General features: G+C 41.9%; 1 protein-coding gene across 1 annotated transcript in view; it reads right to left on the bottom strand.

Moving 5' to 3' along the window:
• LOC110495787 (uncharacterized) overlaps positions 1-18,646 on the bottom strand; it is a 33,657-nt gene extending 15,011 nt beyond the window's left edge. The window contains exons 1-14 of the mRNA XM_036952236.2: positions 18,315-18,646; positions 17,901-18,070; positions 16,028-16,602; positions 13,167-13,187; positions 12,977-13,036; positions 10,257-10,310; positions 10,124-10,168; positions 9,912-9,938; positions 9,777-9,821; positions 9,245-9,289; positions 8,982-9,035; positions 1,831-1,899; positions 1,663-1,731; positions 1,471-1,539 (exon numbers count right to left, since the gene is read on the bottom strand). Coding sequence (XP_036808131.2) covers positions 1,471-1,539; positions 1,663-1,731; positions 1,831-1,899; positions 8,982-9,035; positions 9,245-9,289; positions 9,777-9,821; positions 9,912-9,938; positions 10,124-10,168; positions 10,257-10,310; positions 12,977-13,036; positions 13,167-13,187; positions 16,028-16,602; positions 17,901-18,057 — 1,290 coding nt within the window. The 5' untranslated portion in view covers positions 18,058-18,070; positions 18,315-18,646. The remainder of the gene's footprint in view (positions 1-1,470; positions 1,540-1,662; positions 1,732-1,830; positions 1,900-8,981; positions 9,036-9,244; positions 9,290-9,776; positions 9,822-9,911; positions 9,939-10,123; positions 10,169-10,256; positions 10,311-12,976; positions 13,037-13,166; positions 13,188-16,027; positions 16,603-17,900; positions 18,071-18,314) is intronic.
• Between the last annotated feature and the right edge of the window lie 3,275 nt (positions 18,647-21,921).

Raw genomic sequence — 21,921 nt, forward strand, 5'->3', positions numbered from 1 at the left:
CATCTGGATGATCCAGAGGAGGAATGGGAGAAGGTCATGAGACAAAAATAGAGCTTTTTGGTCTAAACTCCACTCGCCGTGTTTGGAGGAATAAGAAGGATGAGTACAACCCCAAATACACCATCCCAACCTTGAAGCATGGAGGTGGAAACATCATTCTTTGGGGATGCTTTTCTGCGAAGGGGACAGGACTACTTTGAGGGGAGGATGGATGGTGTATTGAGGGGAGGATGGATGGGGCCATGTATCGCAAGATCTTGGCCAACAACCTCCTTCCCTCAGTAAGAGCATTGAAGATGGGTCGTGGCTGGGTCTTCCAGCATGACAACGACCCGAAACACACAGCCAGGGCAACTAAGGAGTGGCTCCGTAAGAAGCATCTCAAGGTCCTGGAGTGGCCTAGCCAGTCTCCAGACCTGAAACTAATAGAACATCTTTGGAGAGAGCTGAAAGTCTGTATTGCCCAGCGACAGCCCCGAAACCTGAATGATCTGGAGAAGGTCTGTATGGAGGAGTGGGCCAAAATCCCTGCTGCAGTGTGTGCAAACCTGGTCAAGAAATACAGGAAACGTATGATCTCTGTAATTGCAAACAAAGGTTTCTGTACCAAATATTAAGTTCTGCTTTTCTGATGTATCAAATACTTATGTCATGCAATAAAATGCAAATGAATTACTTAAAAATCATAATGTGATTTTCTGGATTTTTGTTTTAGATTCCATCTCTCAGTTGAAGTGTACCTATGATAAAAAATGACAGACCTCTACATGCTTTGTAAGGAAAACCTGCAAAATCGGCAGTGTATCAAATACTTGTTCTCCCCACTGTATGTAATACTGTCAATACCGTAACACAGATCTCTTTCTAAAGGAATGGCATGTTTGCATTGATGCTTTTACGACCATTCTCTTACAAGTCGCAACAAGGGCGTAGGCTACAGTAGAACATAATATCTTTATGAAGGGAAGACACTCACTGCAATGCAAATAGCATATCCGTATCCTGGTAACACTTGAGTTCAGAGGATATGTAAGAGCAGGGAGAAAGAGAGAGGTCTGGTTTGGGCAGATGTAGCCCATGTGTGCCTGAGCAACCCAGTGAAAAGCAGATGGACTCATTCCTTCCTTCTGGTCTCGGTTGAGTGACTCACTCCTTTCATGTTCTACAGGGGTTCTGGATAGCTTCTGGGGGTTTCCCAGCCCAGGGCCTGTATGGGTTCACCTGACGTCCTTTTGAACTATGAACTTCGCCTACCTGCATGCTGGAAGTTACTCCGTAGTAGAACAAGAAATCACTGATTGATAGATCCATTGCATGTGACACTGTGATACCAAATAGAGGTGTAATTCAGATGGACTTTTATGGCACTGCGTCTTCTCCTATAACCATCATCCGTGTGATGTTCCTGGTTTTACAGCGACAGATCTGGAGCCCAGACCGGGACACATCTCTGCAGATGCTCAGTCATACCTTTGGCCCGGCAAAGCCTTCTCCTATAGGACCCTTCTCTCCTTGGACGCCCTGTGGCCCTTGAGGCCCCTGTGAAACGCAAACAAATCAACCAATGATGAACAGACTTGAATAACCATAGACTCCATACAGCTACATGAACACCCATTTCACTGAGTCATTTATGAGTACATTGTGGTAGCGGTAACTCACCGGTAGTCCAGGTTCCCCTAAGCCAGGTGGTCCCGGAGGCCCCAGTCGTCCCTGGAACCCCACATCACCCTGCAGAGAGAGTTGAACACCCGCGAGGTGAGATACAACAGGTGGTTGGGGGGAAATGTAATTCTCATTTTTCAAAACAATGGGGTGATGGAGTGATACCTTGTGTCCAGGAAGCCCGATCCCAGTTTCTCCTTGTATTCCAGGTGGCCCAGAAAGTCCCCGCTCACCCTACAAAACACACACGTAACCATGCAGAGACACACACACACACACACACACACACACAACTCAGTATACAGGAAATTCATATTTAAATGTGTCTGGCACAACAACAATTCATAAATCTGTCTCTCTCCTTCCTTCTCCTCCACTATAGGCCAACAAGAGCAGAACTCTTTGAACGAGGTGACATCATTTCCATTGAATTCCTCTTAGCTTTAACCTCACACCACCATCACTAACCCAGCCATTACCTCACCACATAAACCAATACACCACCACACACTGACCTCAAACGTTAACATTTTCCCCTTCACACATCTTCCATCAATCAAATTCTACCAGGGGTTCAGGCTAGCACTAGGTGTTCTGAAACTCCTCGAGAATTCAAATCACTATGGTTAAAAGCCATTGTTCAAACACAGTGCCCTCCGTAATTATTGGGACAGTGAATCATGTTTTCCTCTTATGGCGCGGCGCTATTGTCCAAAAGTTTGGATTTTAAATCAAACAATGACTATGAGGTAAAAGTGCAGACTGTCAGCTTTAATTTGAGGGTATTTTCATCCATATCGGGGGAACTGTTTATAAATTACAGCACTTTTTGTATATAGTCTCTTCCCCCCATGAGAAAGTTAGACACACAAATATCATACCCCCCCAAAAACGCTAACCTTCCCTGTAATTGTTCTGGTGAGAGGTTAGCATGTCTTGGGGGTATGATACTTGTGCGTCTTTCTCACTCATCAATTATTGATGATTCACTCAGGATTATCCATAATCATGGTAGCATCCACATTAATGTAGAGGTGTTTAGAAACATATTCTATTCTTAATTACAATAAAAGTGACTCCAAGATGACAAAATACATTATTTAACATGTCTTTCTATTGGGCAAAAAAATGATCTGAAACACAACCAAAACAAAGAGCAAATGCATCCAACAAATTTGTAGAACTACCAGCTTGATTGTATTGTTGTCATTGTATGCTATTAATATGGGACCAAATACTTAACATTTTACTACTTAAATACACATAAGTGAAATTGTCCCAATACTTTTGCTCACCTAAAATAGGGGGACTAAGTACAAAAAGTGCTGTAATTTCTAAACGGTTCACCCGATATGGGTGCAGATACCCTAAATTTAAAGCTGACAGTCTGCACTCTAACCTCCTAGTCATTGTTTGATTTCAAATCCAAACTTTTGGAGTATAGATTCAAAAGAAGAAAACATGCTTCACTGTTCCAATAATGCCGTATGGCATTATAATAGAAGTAAATCAACATGCTGTTATACGATAACAAGAACAGTGTGAGAAGACGGCTGTCACGTCCTGACCTTAGTTCCTTTTTTATGTCTCTATTTTAGTTTGGTCAGGGCGTGAGTTTGGGTGGGCATTCTGTTTTGTTCTGTGTGTAAGATTTCTATGTGTATGGCCTGGTATGGTTCCCAATCAGAGGCAGCTGTCAATCGTTGTCTCTGATTGAGAAGCATACTGAGGCAGCCTGTTTTCCCACTATGGGTTGTGGGTAGTTGTTTTCTGTTTTGTGTGTCTTCACCTCACAGAACTGTTTCGTTTCGTTCACTCTCTCTCTTTGTTGTTTTTTGGTTATTGCAGTGTTCAGTTTATTTATTAAAATGAACATGGACACATACCACGCTGAGTTTTGGTCTGATCCTTGACCTTCGATCATTACAATGACAGAGATATCTCAGTGCGTAGGCTAGTCTACATACTGTTCTCCTTGTCAGACATTAGTTCTACGATAACAAGAACAGTGCGAGGAGACGGCAGAGATATCTCAGTGCGTAGGCTAGTCTACATACTGTTCTCTTTGTAAGACATTAGTCTGCCATTCATTTTTGATCTTGGATGACAGTCAAACAAGCAACATAAACATTCTTTCAAAACAATTAAGCCTCTGAATGCTTGACTGGGAGTGTGGGCATATGTCAGACTTGGCAGTAGTGTTGCTGAGAGAAGTTTGAACAACAAACTGACACGATAATAACATGATTATAATCCCTCAACGGGTCTGTGGCGTTCATGCAATGACTGATGATACTTAGCAAGTAATGTATCCATTCAAAACATTAATGCACACATACTTGGTCAATCATCTGCCGTCTGCTTTTGGGCCCCACTTGAATCTGTCTGTCAGTAGCTCTGGTCCAGGGCCGCACGGAACATCCTGGACCAGATCTAGTCAGTCTACTCAGTGGGACCGATACCAGTGTTGTAAGACCACATATTGAGTATCTCGGTCTTGTCTCTGTGTTGGATACATGTGTACTTGGTCTTGACTCAGATTTATTTTTAAATGTAGAATGATCAGCTTCCATTCAGTCAGCCATAAAACCACTTCAAAGGGCAAAATGTATACAGTCCTTTCTTGAAACATTGAGGGAAACAGCGCCCCTCCATCTCAGTATGTGTAGCCCATGTATATGATTCTGTCAAGACCAAAAGAGTATAGCATGTTGCCGCCGTACCATTTCATTGATGCCAGCAAGCGTTTGGACTCCCTTGATAAAACAAATACATCAAATAATTATTCAACAAACTGCGGGTTGTCCCGGTGTAGCAAAATGCACCCATAAAGAGGCCAGTTTGGATTTGGCTTCAGACCAATTAAATCACTTCCTTTGCAATCATAATTTTCAGGAAAACATGTCTGTTTCTGGTCTGCTTGTGTTGATGTCCTGCAGTAGCTAGATTGCTAAATTGGCCCTTTGGCAAAGCATGGATGGAGATTGGGATTTGGACTTGTGGTTTTGAATTAATTGTCTGTACAGGCCAATGATTATGACGGGGATTCTGATCTAACCATACATTAATATGTTGTGCCACTGGCCTGAGATGATTACAGTTCAATGTGTAGACTAGTAGTCTCACATTAACTAGCTAGCTAGATAACTTAGCTGGTTCATTGCTGCCCATGCAAGGAGGTCAGGCTAGCAAGTATTTTAGCTAGGTAGCATATGACAACAAAAGCTAAAAGTGCACTGTATGACAGACAATAGACCATTTTGCCAACATGAAAGAGAGGAGGAAGGCATTGGCGTTCAACTAGTGTGAGTGCAAAAAAAAAGTGTTTACTTGCGCACAGACGTACACACACACACACACACACACACACACACACACACACACACACACACACACACACACACACACACAGAAATCAGAACCAGGGACAGCCACATGATATTTAGCAGCATTGATTGGACTACATTGTTTTTGGTATTTTTACATTTGTTTCCAGTATATTAAACTAAGCATGTTCTTGTTGATTTGATGATGTTTAAATGTTTAAGTTGAAATGGTGCTGGAATAGCGGAGGCAGTGCTGCTGTTGTCCTTGTGCTGACTTGCTGTATCTCCATTGTTCTAAATCAGCAGCTGTTTAGTAAACTTTCGAAAACATAAACTTGCTTGACCATGCTGCAGGTGATATACAGTTGAAGTCGGAAGTTTACATACACCTTAGCCAAATACATTTCAACTCAGTTTCACAATTCCTGACATTTAATCCTTGTAAAAATTCCCTGTCTTAGGTCAGTTAGGATCACCACTTTATTTTAAGAATGTGAAATGTTAGAATAATAGTAGAGTGAATTATTTCAGCTTTTATTTTCAGCTTTCATCACATTCGCAATGGGTCGGAAGTTACCATAGACTCTATTAGTATTTGGTAGCAATGCCTTTAAATTGTTTAACTTGGGTCAAATGTTTTGGGTAGCCTTCCACAAGCTTCCCACAATAAGTTGGGTGATTTTTGATTTCCCCATGATGTCAAGCAAAGAGGCACTGAGTTTGAAGCTTGGCCTTGAAATATATCCACAGGTACACCTCCAATTGACTCAAATGATGTCAATTAGAAGCTTCTAAAGCCATGACATCATTTTCTGGAATTTTCCAATCTGTTTAAAGGCAAAGTCAACTTGGTGTATGTAAACTTCTGACCCACTGGAATTGTGATACAGTGAATTATAAGTGAAATAATCTGTCTGTAAACAATTGTTGGGAAATTCTTTGTGTCATGCAGAAATTAGATGTCCTAACTGACTTGCCAAAACTATAGTTTGTTAACAAGAAATTGGTGGAGTGGTTTAAAAACGAGATTTAATGTCTCCAACCTAAGTGTATGTAAACTTCCGACTTCAACTGTAACTGTTGATATGCAATATTAGCTTTGTGGACTTCACCAGACAGATGTTGCTCTTCGGTTTTGTGATGAAACAAGTCTTATGTGTAGTTGAATTTATGCCGCCACTGTGTGACTTGTCTTTTTGTTGTCACGGCCTTATTATATATCTCGTGAAGTATGAATGAATGGGTTAGGGAGCATACAACGCAATTATCACAACATGGGTTGTAAATTTGGCTTTTTTACTGGCTTGGTTTCCTCAGTGATTTTGCCAAGTAGCACCACTGCTGCCCAGGTCCACCCAATCAGATTGATCTGGTTTAAGCATTATTGAGGACTTGAACATATTGTTTTGGTATAGAAAAAATACAAAAATGTTAACTTCATATGGCTGGGGGCAGTATTGAGTAGCTTGGATGAATAAGGTGCCCAGAGTAAACTCCCTGCTACTCAGGCCCAGTTGCTAATATATGCATATTATTAGTAGCTTTGGATAGAAAACACTCTGAAGTTTCTAAAACTGTTTGAATGATGTCTGAGTATAACAGAACTCATATGGCAGGCAAAAAACTGAGAAAAAAATCCAACCAGGAAGTGGGAAATGTGGGGTCAAATTGCACTTCCTAAGGCTTCCAATAGATGTAAACAGTCTTTAGAACCTTGTTTGATGCTTCTACTGTGAAGGAGGGGGGAATGAGAAGGGATTGAGTCAGAGGTCTGGCAGAGTGGCATGAGCTGACCACACGCGTTCACGTGAGAGTTAGCTTGAGTTCCATTGCATTTCTGAAGACAAAGGAATTCTCCGGTTGGAATATTATTGAAGATTTATGATAAAAACATCCAAAAGATTGATTCTATACTTCGTTTGACATGTTTCTACGGAATGTAACAGAACTTTTTTACTTTTTGTCTACTCGTCATGAATTTGGATTACTGGGCTAAACGCGCAAACAAAAAGGAGGTATTTGGACATAAATTATGGACTTTATTGCATAATAAATTAAACATTTATTGTGGAACTGGGATTCCTGGGAGTGCATTCTGATGAAGATCATCAAAGGTAAGTGAATATATATAATGTTATTTCTGACTTCTGTTGACTCCACAACATGGCGGATATCTGTATGGCTTGATTTGTTGTCTGAGCACTGTACTCAGATTATTGCATGTTGTGCTTTTTCGTGTAAAGCTTTTTTGAAATCTGACACAGCGGTTGCATTAAGAGACGTGTATCTATAATTCCATGCATAATAGTTGTATCTTTTATCAATATTTATTTTGAGTATTTCTGTAAATTGATGTGGCTCTCTGCAAAATCACCGGATGTTTTCGAACTACTAAACATAACGTGCCAATGTAAACTCAGATTTTTGCATACAAATATGAACTTTATCGAAAAAAACATATTGTGTAACATGAAGTCCTATGAGTGTCATCTGATGAAGATCATCAAAGGTTAGTGATTAATTTTATCTCCATTTTTGGTTTTTGTGACTCCTCTCTTTGGCTGGAAAATGGCTGTGTGTGTTTTTGTGACTAGGCTCCTTCATACTGTTTGGGAACTTTTTGGCAAAATTAGAGTATACCCGCTTCTTCAGTCACCACTACACCACTGCATAAGGCCGATGGAAAGACAACAGTCACACACAGCATGATGTTAAAGGATAAGTAGTCCATTCACTCGGACATAATAAGCCAGTAGGTCCCAATCATAAGAATACAAAAACACAACCATTAAGCATTTCCCAATCGAAATGTACATGTATTACTTCCCATTGAAAAAATCATTTCAAGTTTAGCACACAAAGTAACTGATCACCTAAAGTTTAAATGCAACAAAGAGATGGCTTACAACAGCAAGCGTGCTGCAATAAAAAAAAACACAATTCCACTCACCAGATGAGGATCATTTGAAACTTAACTTATTGTTGAAGTTATTTTTGAAAAGGGGGAAGCTAACAAATTAGCGACAACAACTCATGCTGCTACTGCTGCTGCAAACTAGCCTACAACAAAAGCTAACTAGACCATGGAAAAACTACAGCTCGCTAATGCATAGTGAACTGTTAGCCTTCGAGTAGTTTCCATAGGCTTTTGTAAAAACGGTCCCACCCATTATGTCAAAATGCGATTGGTTGATTCCACTGTCATTGCAAAATGTTGTACTAATACAGTTGAATGGCAAAAGCCTTCTATCTCGCTTCTGATGGCCTAGCCAATGGCTGACTTAGCTAGCTAGATTGATCCCCCTCCAGAGGCCAGCAAAAGAAAAATCCTGATTGGATCTTTTTTTCACTTCAGTGTTAACCCTTTCCTTTCCAACAAAAACTGAAGAGATTAAATCAGAACATCATTGAAAAGCATAATATAATTATAATTATAATAATTATTTTATAAATCCTTAGCCCTTCTTTTAAGATATAGAAGGCCCATTTTCCCCACTGTAATAAGTTGTAGAGTGGCTCTATTTTCTCTCGGCATGCATTTTTTTCACTATTCTGTATGTCTAAAGAATCCATATGTTGTTCTGAAATATGAACACAGAAACACTCATATTATGGTGGTGATTTGACAAAATTACTACCGTGGCCTGACTGCCAATTTTCTTCAACCATGAACCCAAGAAACCAAAGACCTCATCCAAACCAGATTCCATACACCCAGACATAATTGATGTTGTCCAGCCAATAAACTATAATCTACTTATCTGTATGGATTTGAGATAGAAGGTTACCTTTGATCAATGGGTTGAAGCTAAGTGGGGGGAATTCTGGCACTGACTTAGTGAATAGACACGTAAGACAGACCAGTCAGTCAGTCAAAGTAGTTGCTTTCTCTTCCATCCTAAGGGCAGATGTGGTTCCTCTAACCAATGGCTTTCTGTGAATGACACTCTCTTAATGAAAAGTTATTAGGTTTTATGAAATAAAACTCACTTTTTTCCCTATGAGACCCTCAGGCCCGGCATCGCCATTTGGACCAGGTAACCCCTGTGTGAAGACAGAATAAAGTAGTCTACAAATGGACAAGTATACAAACACAATTGAATTTGTGTTAGAGGACAGCTTGATGTCCTGTAAAACATGTTTTACTTAGATAGTAAACTGGGGCCTGTCAGTGACTAACCATTGAAACTACCTAGCTTGTGACAGTCTTAACAAAGATGGGCAACACAGAGGATTCTAGAACAAAGGCTTACCTGTAGCCCTCTGTTTCCCCTGGTGCCAACTGGCCCCTCAGGCCCCTGGAGAAGGAGGGGGTCAATCAGTTCATGTCAAAACATGACAAACAAACATGGGAGGCACAGTCAACACATAGTAGTATGGGTTTCACACTGTCTGCATTCATCAGTGCAACATCATAGCCCAGACAAACAAAAACTAGCCAACAACACTATTGGTTGGCTAAAGTATAAACAGAGTGGTATGTAGTGACACTAAAGCTAAACACATAAAATACCATTAAACAAAAATACACTTCTGCTCGCATTTATGGAGCTAAAGAAGACACTTTGACCCAATGGTCCCTTAGGTCAGGGGTGTCAAACTCACTTAGTTAATTAAAAAACTTTTTTTTAAAAATTACTCTAACCATCCAAGGGAGGGATTGGCCCCCCTCGTGGGCCGTATCCAGCCCGCGTGCCATATGTTTTACACCCCTGCCTTAGGTCCTTGGTAAAGGTGGGATTAAAAAAACATTTGATGACAAAACAAAATAAAAATACACTGTACCCTGTCTCCTTTGATTCCAGGTGTGCCACATTCTCCACTCTCCCCCTACAAGAAAAATGAGGTAGGTACAATGTGTCATATTTACTAAATACTAGGAAACCCAGAGGGATATTGATCTGGAGATTCATACTCTACCTGCTCTCCTTTGTAGCCCGGCTTGCCCTGAGTAGAAACAACACACTCTTGATTAGCAAGGAGACAGTGATCAAAACATTGTCACCAACCACAAAACAGAATCCTTGTATTTATAGTTAGCAATGCTGAGTTGTTGAAGTCTGTGCCAATAGCTGTGTACATTCATCTAATAATATAACAGCAGGTGTTTAGGGTATGCCCTCTGTACTGACCTCTTCCCCATTTCGACCAGGAAGTCCACTGAGCCCGCTCTCACCCTGTAAGAAAGAGAGAATTAAGGTTTTGAAAACAGAATGACAGACTAATTGGAATAAGACACACACAGGCAAAGCAAATCACCAGTACCTTCGATCCTTTAACACCTGGGTTACCATCATCTCCAGAATTCCCCTTCTTGCCCTGTGGAGGGAAGTGAAATCACATCAGCATGGTATGGAGAGAAAAACCTCATTTGTGGTGTAATAGCATCTGATCAGTGTGTGGCAGCTGCATCTGGTTTGACAAACTGCATTTTTGGTCTGTTATAGGATAATGGCAGTGATTACTGTGCACAGACCCTAATATTAAAGTACAGGCACATCAATGTACATCCAGTGGGGATAGACTATAATATTCTACAATGTCTGGTCACCAAGTGAACAGTCTACAGTAGAAATTGTCAGTTAGGTGAAAGACTACAATGACCTACAGTTGAAGTCGGAAGTTTACATACACTTAGGTTGGAGTCATTAAAACTCCTTTTTCAACCACTCCACAAATTTCTTGTTAACAAACTATAGTTTTGGCAAGTCAGTTAGGACATCTACTTTGTGCATGACAAAAGTAATTTTTTCAACAATTGATTACAGACAGATTATTTCACTTATAATTCACTGTATCACAATTCCAGTGGGTCAGACGTTTACAAACACCAAGTTGACTGTGCCTTTAAACAGTTTGGAATACTCCAGAAAATTATGTCATGGCTTTATCAAATCAAATCAAATGTATTTATATAGCCCTTTTTACATCAGCTGATATCTCAAAGTGCTGTACAGAAATCCAGCCTAAAACCCCAAACAGCAAGCAATGCAGGTGTAGAAGCACGGTTGATAGGAAAAACTCCCTAGAAAGGCCAAAACCTAGGTAGAAACCTATAGAGGAACCAGGCTATGAGGGGTGGCCAGTCCTCTTTTGGCTGTGCCGGGTGGAGATTATGACAGAACATGGCCAAGATGTTCAAATGTTCATAAATGACCAGCATGGTCAAATAATAATAATCACAGTAGTTGTCGAGGGTGCAGCAAGTCAGCACCTCAGGAGTAAATGTCAGTTGGCTTTTCATAGCCGATCAAGCTTTAGAAGCTTCTGATAGGCTAATTGACATAATTTGAGTAAATTGGAGGTGTAAGCATGGATGTATTTCAAGGCCTACCTTCCAACTCAGTGCCTCTTTGCTTGACATCATGGGGAAATCAAAAGAAATCAGCCAAAACCTCAGAAAAAAAATGTAGACCTCCACAAGTCTGGTTCATCTATGGGAGCAATTTCCAGATGCCTGAAGGTACCACGTCCATCTGTACAAACAATAGTACGCAAGTATAAACACAATGGGACCACGCAGCCATCATACCGCTCAGGAAGGAGACACATTCTTTCTCCTACAGATGAACGGACTTTGGTGCGAAAAGTGCAAATCAATCCCAGAACAGCAGCAAAGGACCTTGTGAAGGTGCTGGAGAAAACAGGTACAAAAGTATCTATATCCACAAATCCGCCAATAGAAAGCCAGACTACGGTTTACAACTGCACATGGGGACAAAGATCGTACTTTTTAGAGAAATGTCCTCTGGTCTGATGAAACAAAAATAGAACTGTTTGGCCATAATGACCATCGCTATGTTTGGAGGAAAAAGGGGGATGTTTGCAAGCCGAAGAACAGCATCCCAACTGTGAAGCACGGGGGTGGCAGCATCATGTTGTGCGGGTGCTTTGCTGCAGGAGGGACTGGTGCACATCACAAAATAGATGGCAGCATGAGAAAGGACAATTATGTGGATATATTGAAGCAACATCTCAAGACATCAGTCAGGAAGTTAAAGCTTGGTCGCAAATGGGTCTTCCAAATGACAATGACCCAAAGCATACTTCCAAAGTTGTGGCAAAATGGTTTAAGGACAACAAAGTCAATGTATTGGAGTGGCCATCACAAAGCCCTGACCTCAATCCTATAGGAAATTTGTGGGCAGAACTGAAAAAGCATGTGCGAGCAAGGAGGCCTACAAACCTGACTCAGTTACACCAGCTCTGTCAGGAGAAATGGGCCAAAATTAAACCAACTTAGTGTGGGAAGCTTGTGGAAGGCTACCCGAAAAGTTTGACCCAAGTTAAACTATTTAAAGGCAATGCTACCAAATACTAATTGAGTGTATGTAAACTTCTGACCCACTGGCAATGTGATGAAATAAATAAAAGCTGAAATAAATCATTCACTCTAGCATTATTCTGACATTTCACATTCTTAAAATAAAGTGGTGATCCTAACTGACCTAAGACAGGGAATTTTTACTCTGATTAAATGTCAGGAATTGTGAAAAACTGAGTTTAAATGTATTTGGCTAAGGTCTATGTAAACATCCGACTTCAACTGTATTTACTTATGTGGATATTGTGACTGCCTATGACAAAAACACACAAAAAAAGCATCCTTATTAGATCAACCGGAAACATACTTTTTTATGTAACCTATAACAGCAGAATTCTGCAGATTTTCCCAAGCCGATATCTGTCCCAGCTTGCTGATCATAAAGTGAAGCAGGAATGTTAAGCATTTGCCACACTATCACTGCTTCAGGGAAGCAGATATGAATCGCCTCTAACCACACAAATCACTAAAGCCTACCAAAGCCCCTCAATTATCTCACGTGTAAGCATCAAGGCAGGCTTTGTGTGTTGGTACTGTACTGTCCTTCAGTTTTGAAGTAATCGTCCACTACAGGATGTTCAATTCGAAAGGGGGCTGTAATCTCAATGTATTGATGTCGAGGGGAGCTTGAGGGTGATGCTGGTCATGTTCAGACACTTACCTGGAGGCCAATGGGTCCCCTCTCTCCCTTGTCACACGCACACTTCAGGGCCAGAGGACACTAAAACCACAAGGGCACAACATAGGGGGTCAGACAGGAGTTCAGACTCCTAAAGAGGAGAGTTCATTGAATACTGTGTGAAAAGGCTGCAGTATATCAAGATTAGTAGGCCTAGATAACTAGGACTTACCCCCTCATCAGCCAACTCTGTCTGAGAAATGAGAAAAACAAATAATTGGTCAAAATTTAGTGCACTTCATATTTATTCGACACATATCTCAATGGCGAGACAGTGACTGTTGAACAAAGTCAGGACATTCCTCTCCCACTTGGCGCAGACGTTAATTCAACGTCTAGTTTTGATTTGAATTTGGTTGAAGTTTCAACTAGCGTGAATTCAACGTGAAATCGACAAAAAAATGTCACCATGTCATTGGATTTAGGTTCAAAGTTGGGTGTAGAAAATGCAATTCCCTCACTTCGATGACGTTTTTGCAAATCCAATCAGTTTTCCATGTTAATTCAACGTCATCAAATTGAATTTTATTGTTGAAATTCTGTGGAAACAACTTTGATTCAACCAACTTTTGCCCAGTGGTTCCTTTCCCTGAATGTTGGCGACAAACACGGATTGCTAATGTTTGCTGATGTTTATTCATGTTGCTTGCGATTCCAATCAGATTCCTACTTCTATTGCTGTACAGAAGATTAAACACGAGCAGCCTAGCGTTTAAAGTTACATTGTATCACCGACGTGTAGGCTACACCACCGGGGAATGTTTTGTGGACTGGTTATTTTAATGTTGATTGATGAAATACCTGTTTAGGTGCATTTTGGATTATCCCAGTGATATGGGGTTGGTCATCTAACCTGTTCAAGTTACTCATTTCAGGAGAGTTTAGGCAGGAGTTGTAAGGTCTGCTTCCAACTCACACTCTCAAACACGTAGATCCCTTAAACGTAGCTCACTTTCCAGCCCACTTTCCAGCTCACACTCTCACACTCTCATATATCCCCTGAACGCAGCTCACTCTCCAGATCCCAATCACAGGAATTCTGATCACCTGTTCACACACCTGTATGTCATTATCACACACTATTTAGTTCAGTTCTTCGCACCCCATCATTGTGAGGCATTGTTTGTTTTGTGACACACTTCTAGTTGGAGTGCGGAGGTTCCTGTGATTGAATCTGCCTGTCTATGATAGTTTGTCTGCCTCACTAACGATGCCTATTCCCTGCCTGTACTTTAGCCTATCGGATTTCCTGTTATCAACCCATTGCCTGACCTTCCTTGACGACCCTGGACCCAGCTACCTGCCGCCTCCTGTGGTCCTTTACAAATAAACACCTGCTGCGCCCTGCGCTCCCATCATGTCCATTACAGGAGTGACAAGTTTTCCCAGGGCTCTCTAAACTCTTCAACTCAACATTGCTAACTATAAAGACAAGGATTCTGTTTTGTTGTCGGTGACAATGTTTTGATCACTGTCTCCTTGCTAATCAAGAGTGTGTTGTTTCTACTCAGGGCAACTCCTGTCAGCTGTAGGCCTAATCCTAAAAAAAACTGGTAGAAGAATGATTCTGTTGCCCAAAATCTGTTTTTCTCCAAACATTGTTTTGTTTGGTCTGGACATGAAAGCCAGCCACATTCTATATGGAGGGGGGATGGTCGAAATTCAACAGAAACAAACACAAACCACATGCAATGGTCTCGGAGCATCCAAAGTATATTTCCGCTTGCAGAGAAGCACTTGAAGCCACCACAGAAGGTCTGTTTATTTTTACCGTGAGAGGATTGGAGCTGATCCTGCCGGAGACGGAAGCATATAAGAGATAAAAAGACAAGCTAATGGGACAGACAGCCTTATGACTAACAGATGCTGCCTGAAACAGGATGAAGCCGCTGTGTTGACTGGGAGCTATTGGGTACCCGACTGAAACTCAAACCAGTCCATATGGATCTAGCAGTAGAGCGCGTAGCTAATGCAAATGCTGCTGGTTAATATGGATTTCATGACCCGATTTTCTTGATTGTGTTATGTCTAACACCTGCGTCAACAATTGGTTGATAAGTCGAGGGGTGTGCGTGAGACTTGTTGAGCTATTCAGCCATGTGTGATCTTGCTGAGCTTCCTTTCTAATGCACACAGCAGTTTTCCACAAGAGTTTTTACGTAGAACCAATGGTATAGTTAAACAGGTCCTGAACTCATATTGTGTCTCTAGACCTACTGTACTGTTTCATGCCCGAATCCGTCTTATTGGACAGACATCAAAGGGTTCATTTCCACCACTACTTTTACCTGAGGTTTCAGTTAAAAAAGAACGTTGTTAAAATAGTTTGAAACACCGGAATGGTTTCCAACAAAATGCCTCAGAAACACCAGCCAGGGGCCACAGTCAAAAATATTGATGTCTGCATTTCCCCATGTCAAGTGAAGACTAAACAAGGTGCTAGAGCGATAACAGTATGAATATAAAGGTAATGTGTTTGTGATGAGAGAGGGGACCAAATCACCAGCAACTATGACAACCTTAGCAGGTGCAGCGAGTTGAAACCACACAGGATGCCCCCAAAAAGCATAAAATATTCTTTGTCTTAGACTGTTAGGAGATGCTTAAACACTAAATATACATGAGTCCTCTTCAACCGGCAAAGATAAAGCATGCAAGTCTTGACATGAGTAAGCCTACATAATATTGTGTAATCCAAATATATTTGCATCCATTTCTTCTCAAACCATTTTCAAGGCCCAGCTTGTTGTATACATGGTAATATCCAAAGAGTGATTAGCAAAATATGGCCCTGAGGGCGCCCTGTTTTGACAAAGCCTGATTTGTCATTCCGATGGTGAATGCCAATTCCCAAGAGGGAGAAGTCCACACAGATTTAAAAGTCCCTACCATAAGCAGTTATACAGCCATAAGACACATTCAGCAAACTACAGAGACCTTTTTCTCTAGACACCTGAAAAATGTGGACTGAATTTACATCTCAACGAACCACAACCTGAACCAGATGGCGAAACGTGATGACGTTGCACTTACAATCTCTTTGATGACCTTTTCCACGATGCCCCTGTCCTGAAGGTTATGGAGGTAGCGATTGGCTGGGGAGCTAGCCAGCCGGCGGAGCTGTGCCACGTTGGAGATGTCATTGGCCGCGGGCGTGATGCCCACCATGAAGAACTTCACACCCTGGTTTTTGGCGTCGACCACGGCGGAGAAGATGTCTGGGTTCCTGGGGTGGAGGATGCCGTCTGTCAGCAGTATGGCCACCCTGATGCTCCCTGGCTCTGACTCCTCCATGTAGATCTTGGTCAGGTTGGTGATGGCGTAGGTGGTGTAGGTGCCGTGGCCGATGTATCCGATGGGTGCGATGCGAGCCTTGAAGTTGGCCACCCCCCTCCACTGCTTGAAGGTCTGCTCGATGATCACATGGCTGCTGAACTGCAGGAGGGCGGCTCGCGAGCTGAGAGCCCGGCCCGTCTGGAGATTGACCCCCTGCAGGCGTTCAACCACATCTGTGGCGAACCTCTTCTCCTGGGCGTGGTTGTCCTTGGCGCTCTCCGAGCTGTCCACCAGGAAGGCCAGCTCCAGGCCACAGTCATCGTTCAAAAGTGCTAAGAACATGAAAAAAGTGTTAACCAATTGTTAATTTATCATGTACCATGCACATTACACAAGACGTAGCTAGCTACCGCTAATTTGTCAATCTTTGTTTGGCAGAGGGCAGAGCTGAGGTCAACCCCATTTCAAAGCAGGAGATCCGATATGGGTAAAACTGGATATTTTCTCATGTCCACCGCTAACACCAAAGAAGGATCATTCATCAGTTCAATCATCATGTACGAACCAGGTACAACATTAGCTAGCTACATTACGTAAGTGGTTCACAGAGCTGGGGGTCACTACCATTTCAAAACAGGAGATCAGTGTTACGCACACCTCTGTGAAGAGGGAACGCAACACCCTGCTACAACTCAACTCCCTGTGAAGTGAAAGAGGTATGGGACTGTAGGTGCGAGTAAGGATGACAAAGGCAGAGAGAGTGGTACCGTTTACAAATCATTTATTCCGTCACACGGTAATATGGGGAAAAAGGGGCTGGACGGAACCAAAGCAAAGGAAGTAAATATCAAAGCACCCTATCCTATCTAACCTGCCTACCCACTACCTATCTAACTTAGCACCACCTGGTGCCCTAACCAAAATACAGGGGGTGGTCTGGGTCAAGCTAGGTACTTTCTCACATCCAACTCAAGACCAACATTGACCAGCGACTGACCACAACTCTGAAGGTTAAGCTAGACCAAAGCCACTCAGAAGCTTAAATTCTGAGATACTGAACCTTAATGACTCAGAGAGAAGATTGAACCCAGAAAAGATCTGATATGATTTATTTATCAAGGTGGAAGTGAAGCTTGGAGGGGCGTCATGACTTGAACTGTGAACTGATGTTCCTGATTCCTGTCTGATATCTAAAAGGCTCTCAGAGAAACAAGTCACACAAGGCATCCTAACCTACAATATTTTTCAAGGAGCGAGGGCACATATCCAATATAAACCGGGAATACATCATATTTATGTTCAAAGAAACGTGTCCGAAAGAATGTGCCCGGGGATACCCAGCTCTTGAGGGAAAAAAACGTTAAAGGAACAGAATGGTTGCCACTGAGATGGATGGGTTTCTAAGCCTGGCTGTGAGATATAATCATTTTTTAAGTGGGTCCCATCATTTGCCAATGACTCTTGAAAATGAGATTTTCTTGTAGCCACACATTTTTTCATTGATGGATGCTTTACCCATGTAGTATTTTCAGAAGTGAACATATCCTATCAATTCTAGCCAACACTATGTCTAAGAAAAACTTTTCTGTGTCTCTCCTTTAAAACAAATAAATACTTTTGGGGCTCTTACATTGGCCATTCTTGGGTATGACGTTGGTTGTCAGTAGTTGGTTCTTGGCTCTCCTGTCCATGGTTCTATCATCATGTGTGCTATAGTCATCCTGAGCCCAGAGACTGTGGAGTCTACAGAGCAGCAAGAACCAGTACAGAGAAGGGGACATCACCATCTGTTCTCCTCCTCTGAGAGAGAGAGAGAGAGAGAGAGAGAGAGAACAAGAGAGAGAGAGAGAGGGAGAGGGAGAGAGAGAGAGAACAAGAAAGAGAGAGAGAGAGGGGGGGGCAGCCAGAACAGCAAATTCAGCTTGTGTTCAGGTAGAAACTTGTCTCACATGAAAACCTGCACACCAACACAGAGGTGCAAAAGTCCACCATTTTCTGAGACCCATAACCTGTATCATTGTAACTTGATCCTGCACATACTCACAATACAGTGCTGCAGGCTCAGGTCTCCAATATACTCAGCTCAGTGTTCAGGATTGGGAAAGATGCACATGAGAGAATCAGAGGGAGCAAGAGAAGCAGAGGAAAAAATAAGACAGTTTCAAGTGTTGTTCAGGTAAAGTTCCACTTAGACTCCTGCTCTTGTCCTGCTCCTGTGATGGTGTCAGTCTGCAGGATGGGAGCTGGTCAGGTCAGGTAGGATGTCTGCAGTACGGCAGCAGTGAGTAGAGGGTCTGTGGAGGTCTGTGCTCTGGTTCACACTGGGTTTCCTGAGGTTTCTTTAGCTGCAGCCATCCTCACACAGACACAGTGAGTACAGTAGAGGCAGAACCAGCCCCCTTTCATTCACAGCCACTCCATGTTTGGAGAAGGGTGGGGCAAGGAGCTCTCGCGGGGCAGGGCTAAGCTGGGGGAAGTGTGGGGGTGAAATGTTATTTTTATAATAGTTTTTGTTTTTTAATAAATGGAGTATGGGATGGCACCTCCAGGCTGTAATAGCAAAGATCCAATTTATTAAGACTATAGTTGTAATCAGTTTATGGGCCTTTGTCCGTTCTTGTTTGTTGCCTCGTATCTTATACTATTATCCACTGGTGACCAGGGTAAATTCCCATTTCTGCCCCATATTGACCTGATGTCTCATTCTGGGAATAATAGCTTCCGGAAGCCTCACCCACAGAACAAAGCTTTTTTGTAAGGTGACTGGTAGTGATTTACTTATAAGGCTCTAGGCAGCGCACCTTGCTAGCACAATTTTCCATGATTCACATTCATATGAAGGCACTAGTCTTTGGCTGCAGCTGCAGGGGGTGAGGCAAGACTATAAAACTGTTTAGAAGATTAGCTGTAGCTGCTCCTCCAGAGAATGTAGCACTCCAACAATCAGTTTCAGTTCACAATACCCCGTTCACCTTGTCTTTATGGATTGGAATTTTTTAGGAATAGGAAAATATTTTTTTGAAACTTTTGATTCACTCCATTCTGAGTTCAAAAAAATCTGGAATATAGAGCTCATGCAAAGGTAGTGAAAATCCATACGCATTTCCCTGGCCGCCAGACTTCTGGCCGCCAGAAGGAGAATCATGCAGCTCTGCTCCAGCTGTGCACTTGGTGGTGACAGCGTGTTTTTTTTTATAGCTCACAGTATTCCAAACCTGGAGGCAGAAAGCAATCAGAGGTGAGCTGCCACTCAAGAATGCCGTCATGAGAAATAGGCCTGCTCAAATCTGGTTCAGATACCGTGCCCTTTCATGGGGAGACAAGTAAAACATGGTGAGGATCTCTCTAACACTTCCTATATGGTGCTGATCAGCCCAAAGGAATTTCTGCACAGTTCAATTCAACCATCTAGCAACTATAATGTTTCACGGTTTGGTTCATTTCAAGTTGAATTCATGCTTAATGACAAGATGGTGATCTGACGTCTTTTCCCAGTGTGATGTACATATCGTGTGGTGCATGTACACATGTGCAGTGAATTGAAAAGGAGTTTGGCAAGGACATAAATTCAGCTTTTCCTGATAGCTGATGACATCATTTTAACATAAAGTCGAAAAGTTTAACCAGGTGGTTAAAAATCATCAATCCATAGCATCTCTGCACATTCTCAACCAACACTTAATGCAATTCACAATGTGCTTGCAATCTGTAGAGTTGGTGTTCTCTTTGATTTCCTAGCAGGTTAGGACTTAGTGTAGGGATGTCCCATGGATCCCGGATAGCACTAACCAATCTAGAACATGTCTGTGGAAGGTCAAAGGTCTCCTGTAGATCGTCTCCCATCAAAGTGGTCATGTCACGGACTGTCATGAAACGCAGTACAAGCTGCTTTCATTATGATGAATGGCCGAGGTGTCGACTGAAAGCGCCTCGAACATGGGTGTGAAGAGCATGAAACAGCCGGTGAAGGATTTCCAGAGAGGTGTGGCAAACATATGAAAACCTCAATTGTGGCTGGCAGGGAATGTTGTAGCATCCAATCTAGTCCAGTGTCTGGTTTCTGATCCTATATGTACTTATGAAACTACGCTTTGAAAGTACCCGTGCATATTTCAGTAACACATTCAGGTATACAGAAAACTATTTATAAAGGGTTACAAACGGTTAGTTATCCATTTATAGATACCAGATAATATGCCAAATACCAGATAGAAAGTTCCATAGAAAACACAAGGCCTCTGAAAATAATGAACACCTGCTCTTTCAATTAAATAGACTGACCAGGTGAATCAAGGTGAAAGCTATGATCCCTTATTGATGTCACTTGTTAAATCCACTTCAATCAGTGTAAATGAAGTGGAGGAGACTGGTTAAAGAAGTATTTTTAAGCCTTGAGACAATTGAGACATTGAGACAATTAAGTGCCTTTGAACGGGGTATGGTAGTAGGTGCCAGGTGCACTGGTTTGTGTCAAGAACTGCCACTCTGCTGGGCTTTTCACACCCAACAGTTTCCCGTGTGTATCAAGAATGGTCCACCACCCAAAGGACACCCAGACAATTTGGCACAACTGTGGGAAGCAATGGTGTCAACATGAGCCAGCATCCCTGTGGAATACTTTCGATTTCTTATAGAGCCCACGCCCCCGATGAACTGAGGTATATAACCAGACAAAACCATCTTAAGAATGTTGAAAAGCCTGACTCATGTGTCAACAAAGCCTGAGGAGACAGGGGCATGGAAATCATTACCACAGTACTTCAGTAACATTCATCCATTTTCATAGTTAAGGACAGGTGAATCTTTATTTGGAAGTTGGTGTGACAAGCTGGCCGATACCTTATCTAAAAGGCTTAAAAGAAGAGCTGAGAAATAAATAGTTATAAAAGTACTTATTAACTGCAGACTTAAAGTAAACGCACATGACTGGTGGCTAAAATCAATGGCTCTTCCACAGTCAGGAAACACACCTTTTCAAGAAAACCCAGGCCCCGATTAAACATTACTACAGGATCGTGTGCCGATTAGCCACTCCCACAAATTAGGCAATACAATATAACAGGAAAAGTTTGGAGATTATAGAAAGTGCAGGTTATGGATGAAATTAATTATGAATCAAAACAGAAAATAACACTGCAACACAATAATTTACAGTTTAAAAACGGCAATAAATACCTTTAATCCATATATTAAAATAAATGGTCCATAGTGAAGGCTCTCCTTCACAGTTGGCATGTAGCCTACTTCACTTCCCATTACAGGATATTCCATCTATTACATTACTGGGATTCTAACACTGGTTGGTAGCATTCATTACCACACTTAATTCCACATGTTTCAACAAAAGAGAGGATGAAGATAGAGAGGAAGTACCAAAATGTATAGTGCAGCCCCACACTCTAGTGGAAAGATAGTGTATGTGCTGAAATCGAGCTTGTGCACACAGTGTTCTAAACACTCGGTGTGGAGCTCTATACAATGCCTTCGGAAAGTATTCAGACCCCATGACTTTATCCAGATTTTAGGTTACAGCCTTATTTTAAAATTGATTAAATTGTTTCCCCCCCCCCCCCCCCCCCCCCCCCAATCCACACACAATACCCTATAATGACAAAGCAACAACAAATTTAGACATTTTTGCTCATTTATAA

This window comes from Oncorhynchus mykiss, chromosome 18 (genome assembly GCF_057628025.1).
Source record: "Oncorhynchus mykiss isolate SJ-2025 chromosome 18, ASM5762802v1, whole genome shotgun sequence".
NCBI classification, from domain to species: domain Eukaryota; kingdom Metazoa; phylum Chordata; class Actinopteri; order Salmoniformes; family Salmonidae; genus Oncorhynchus; species Oncorhynchus mykiss.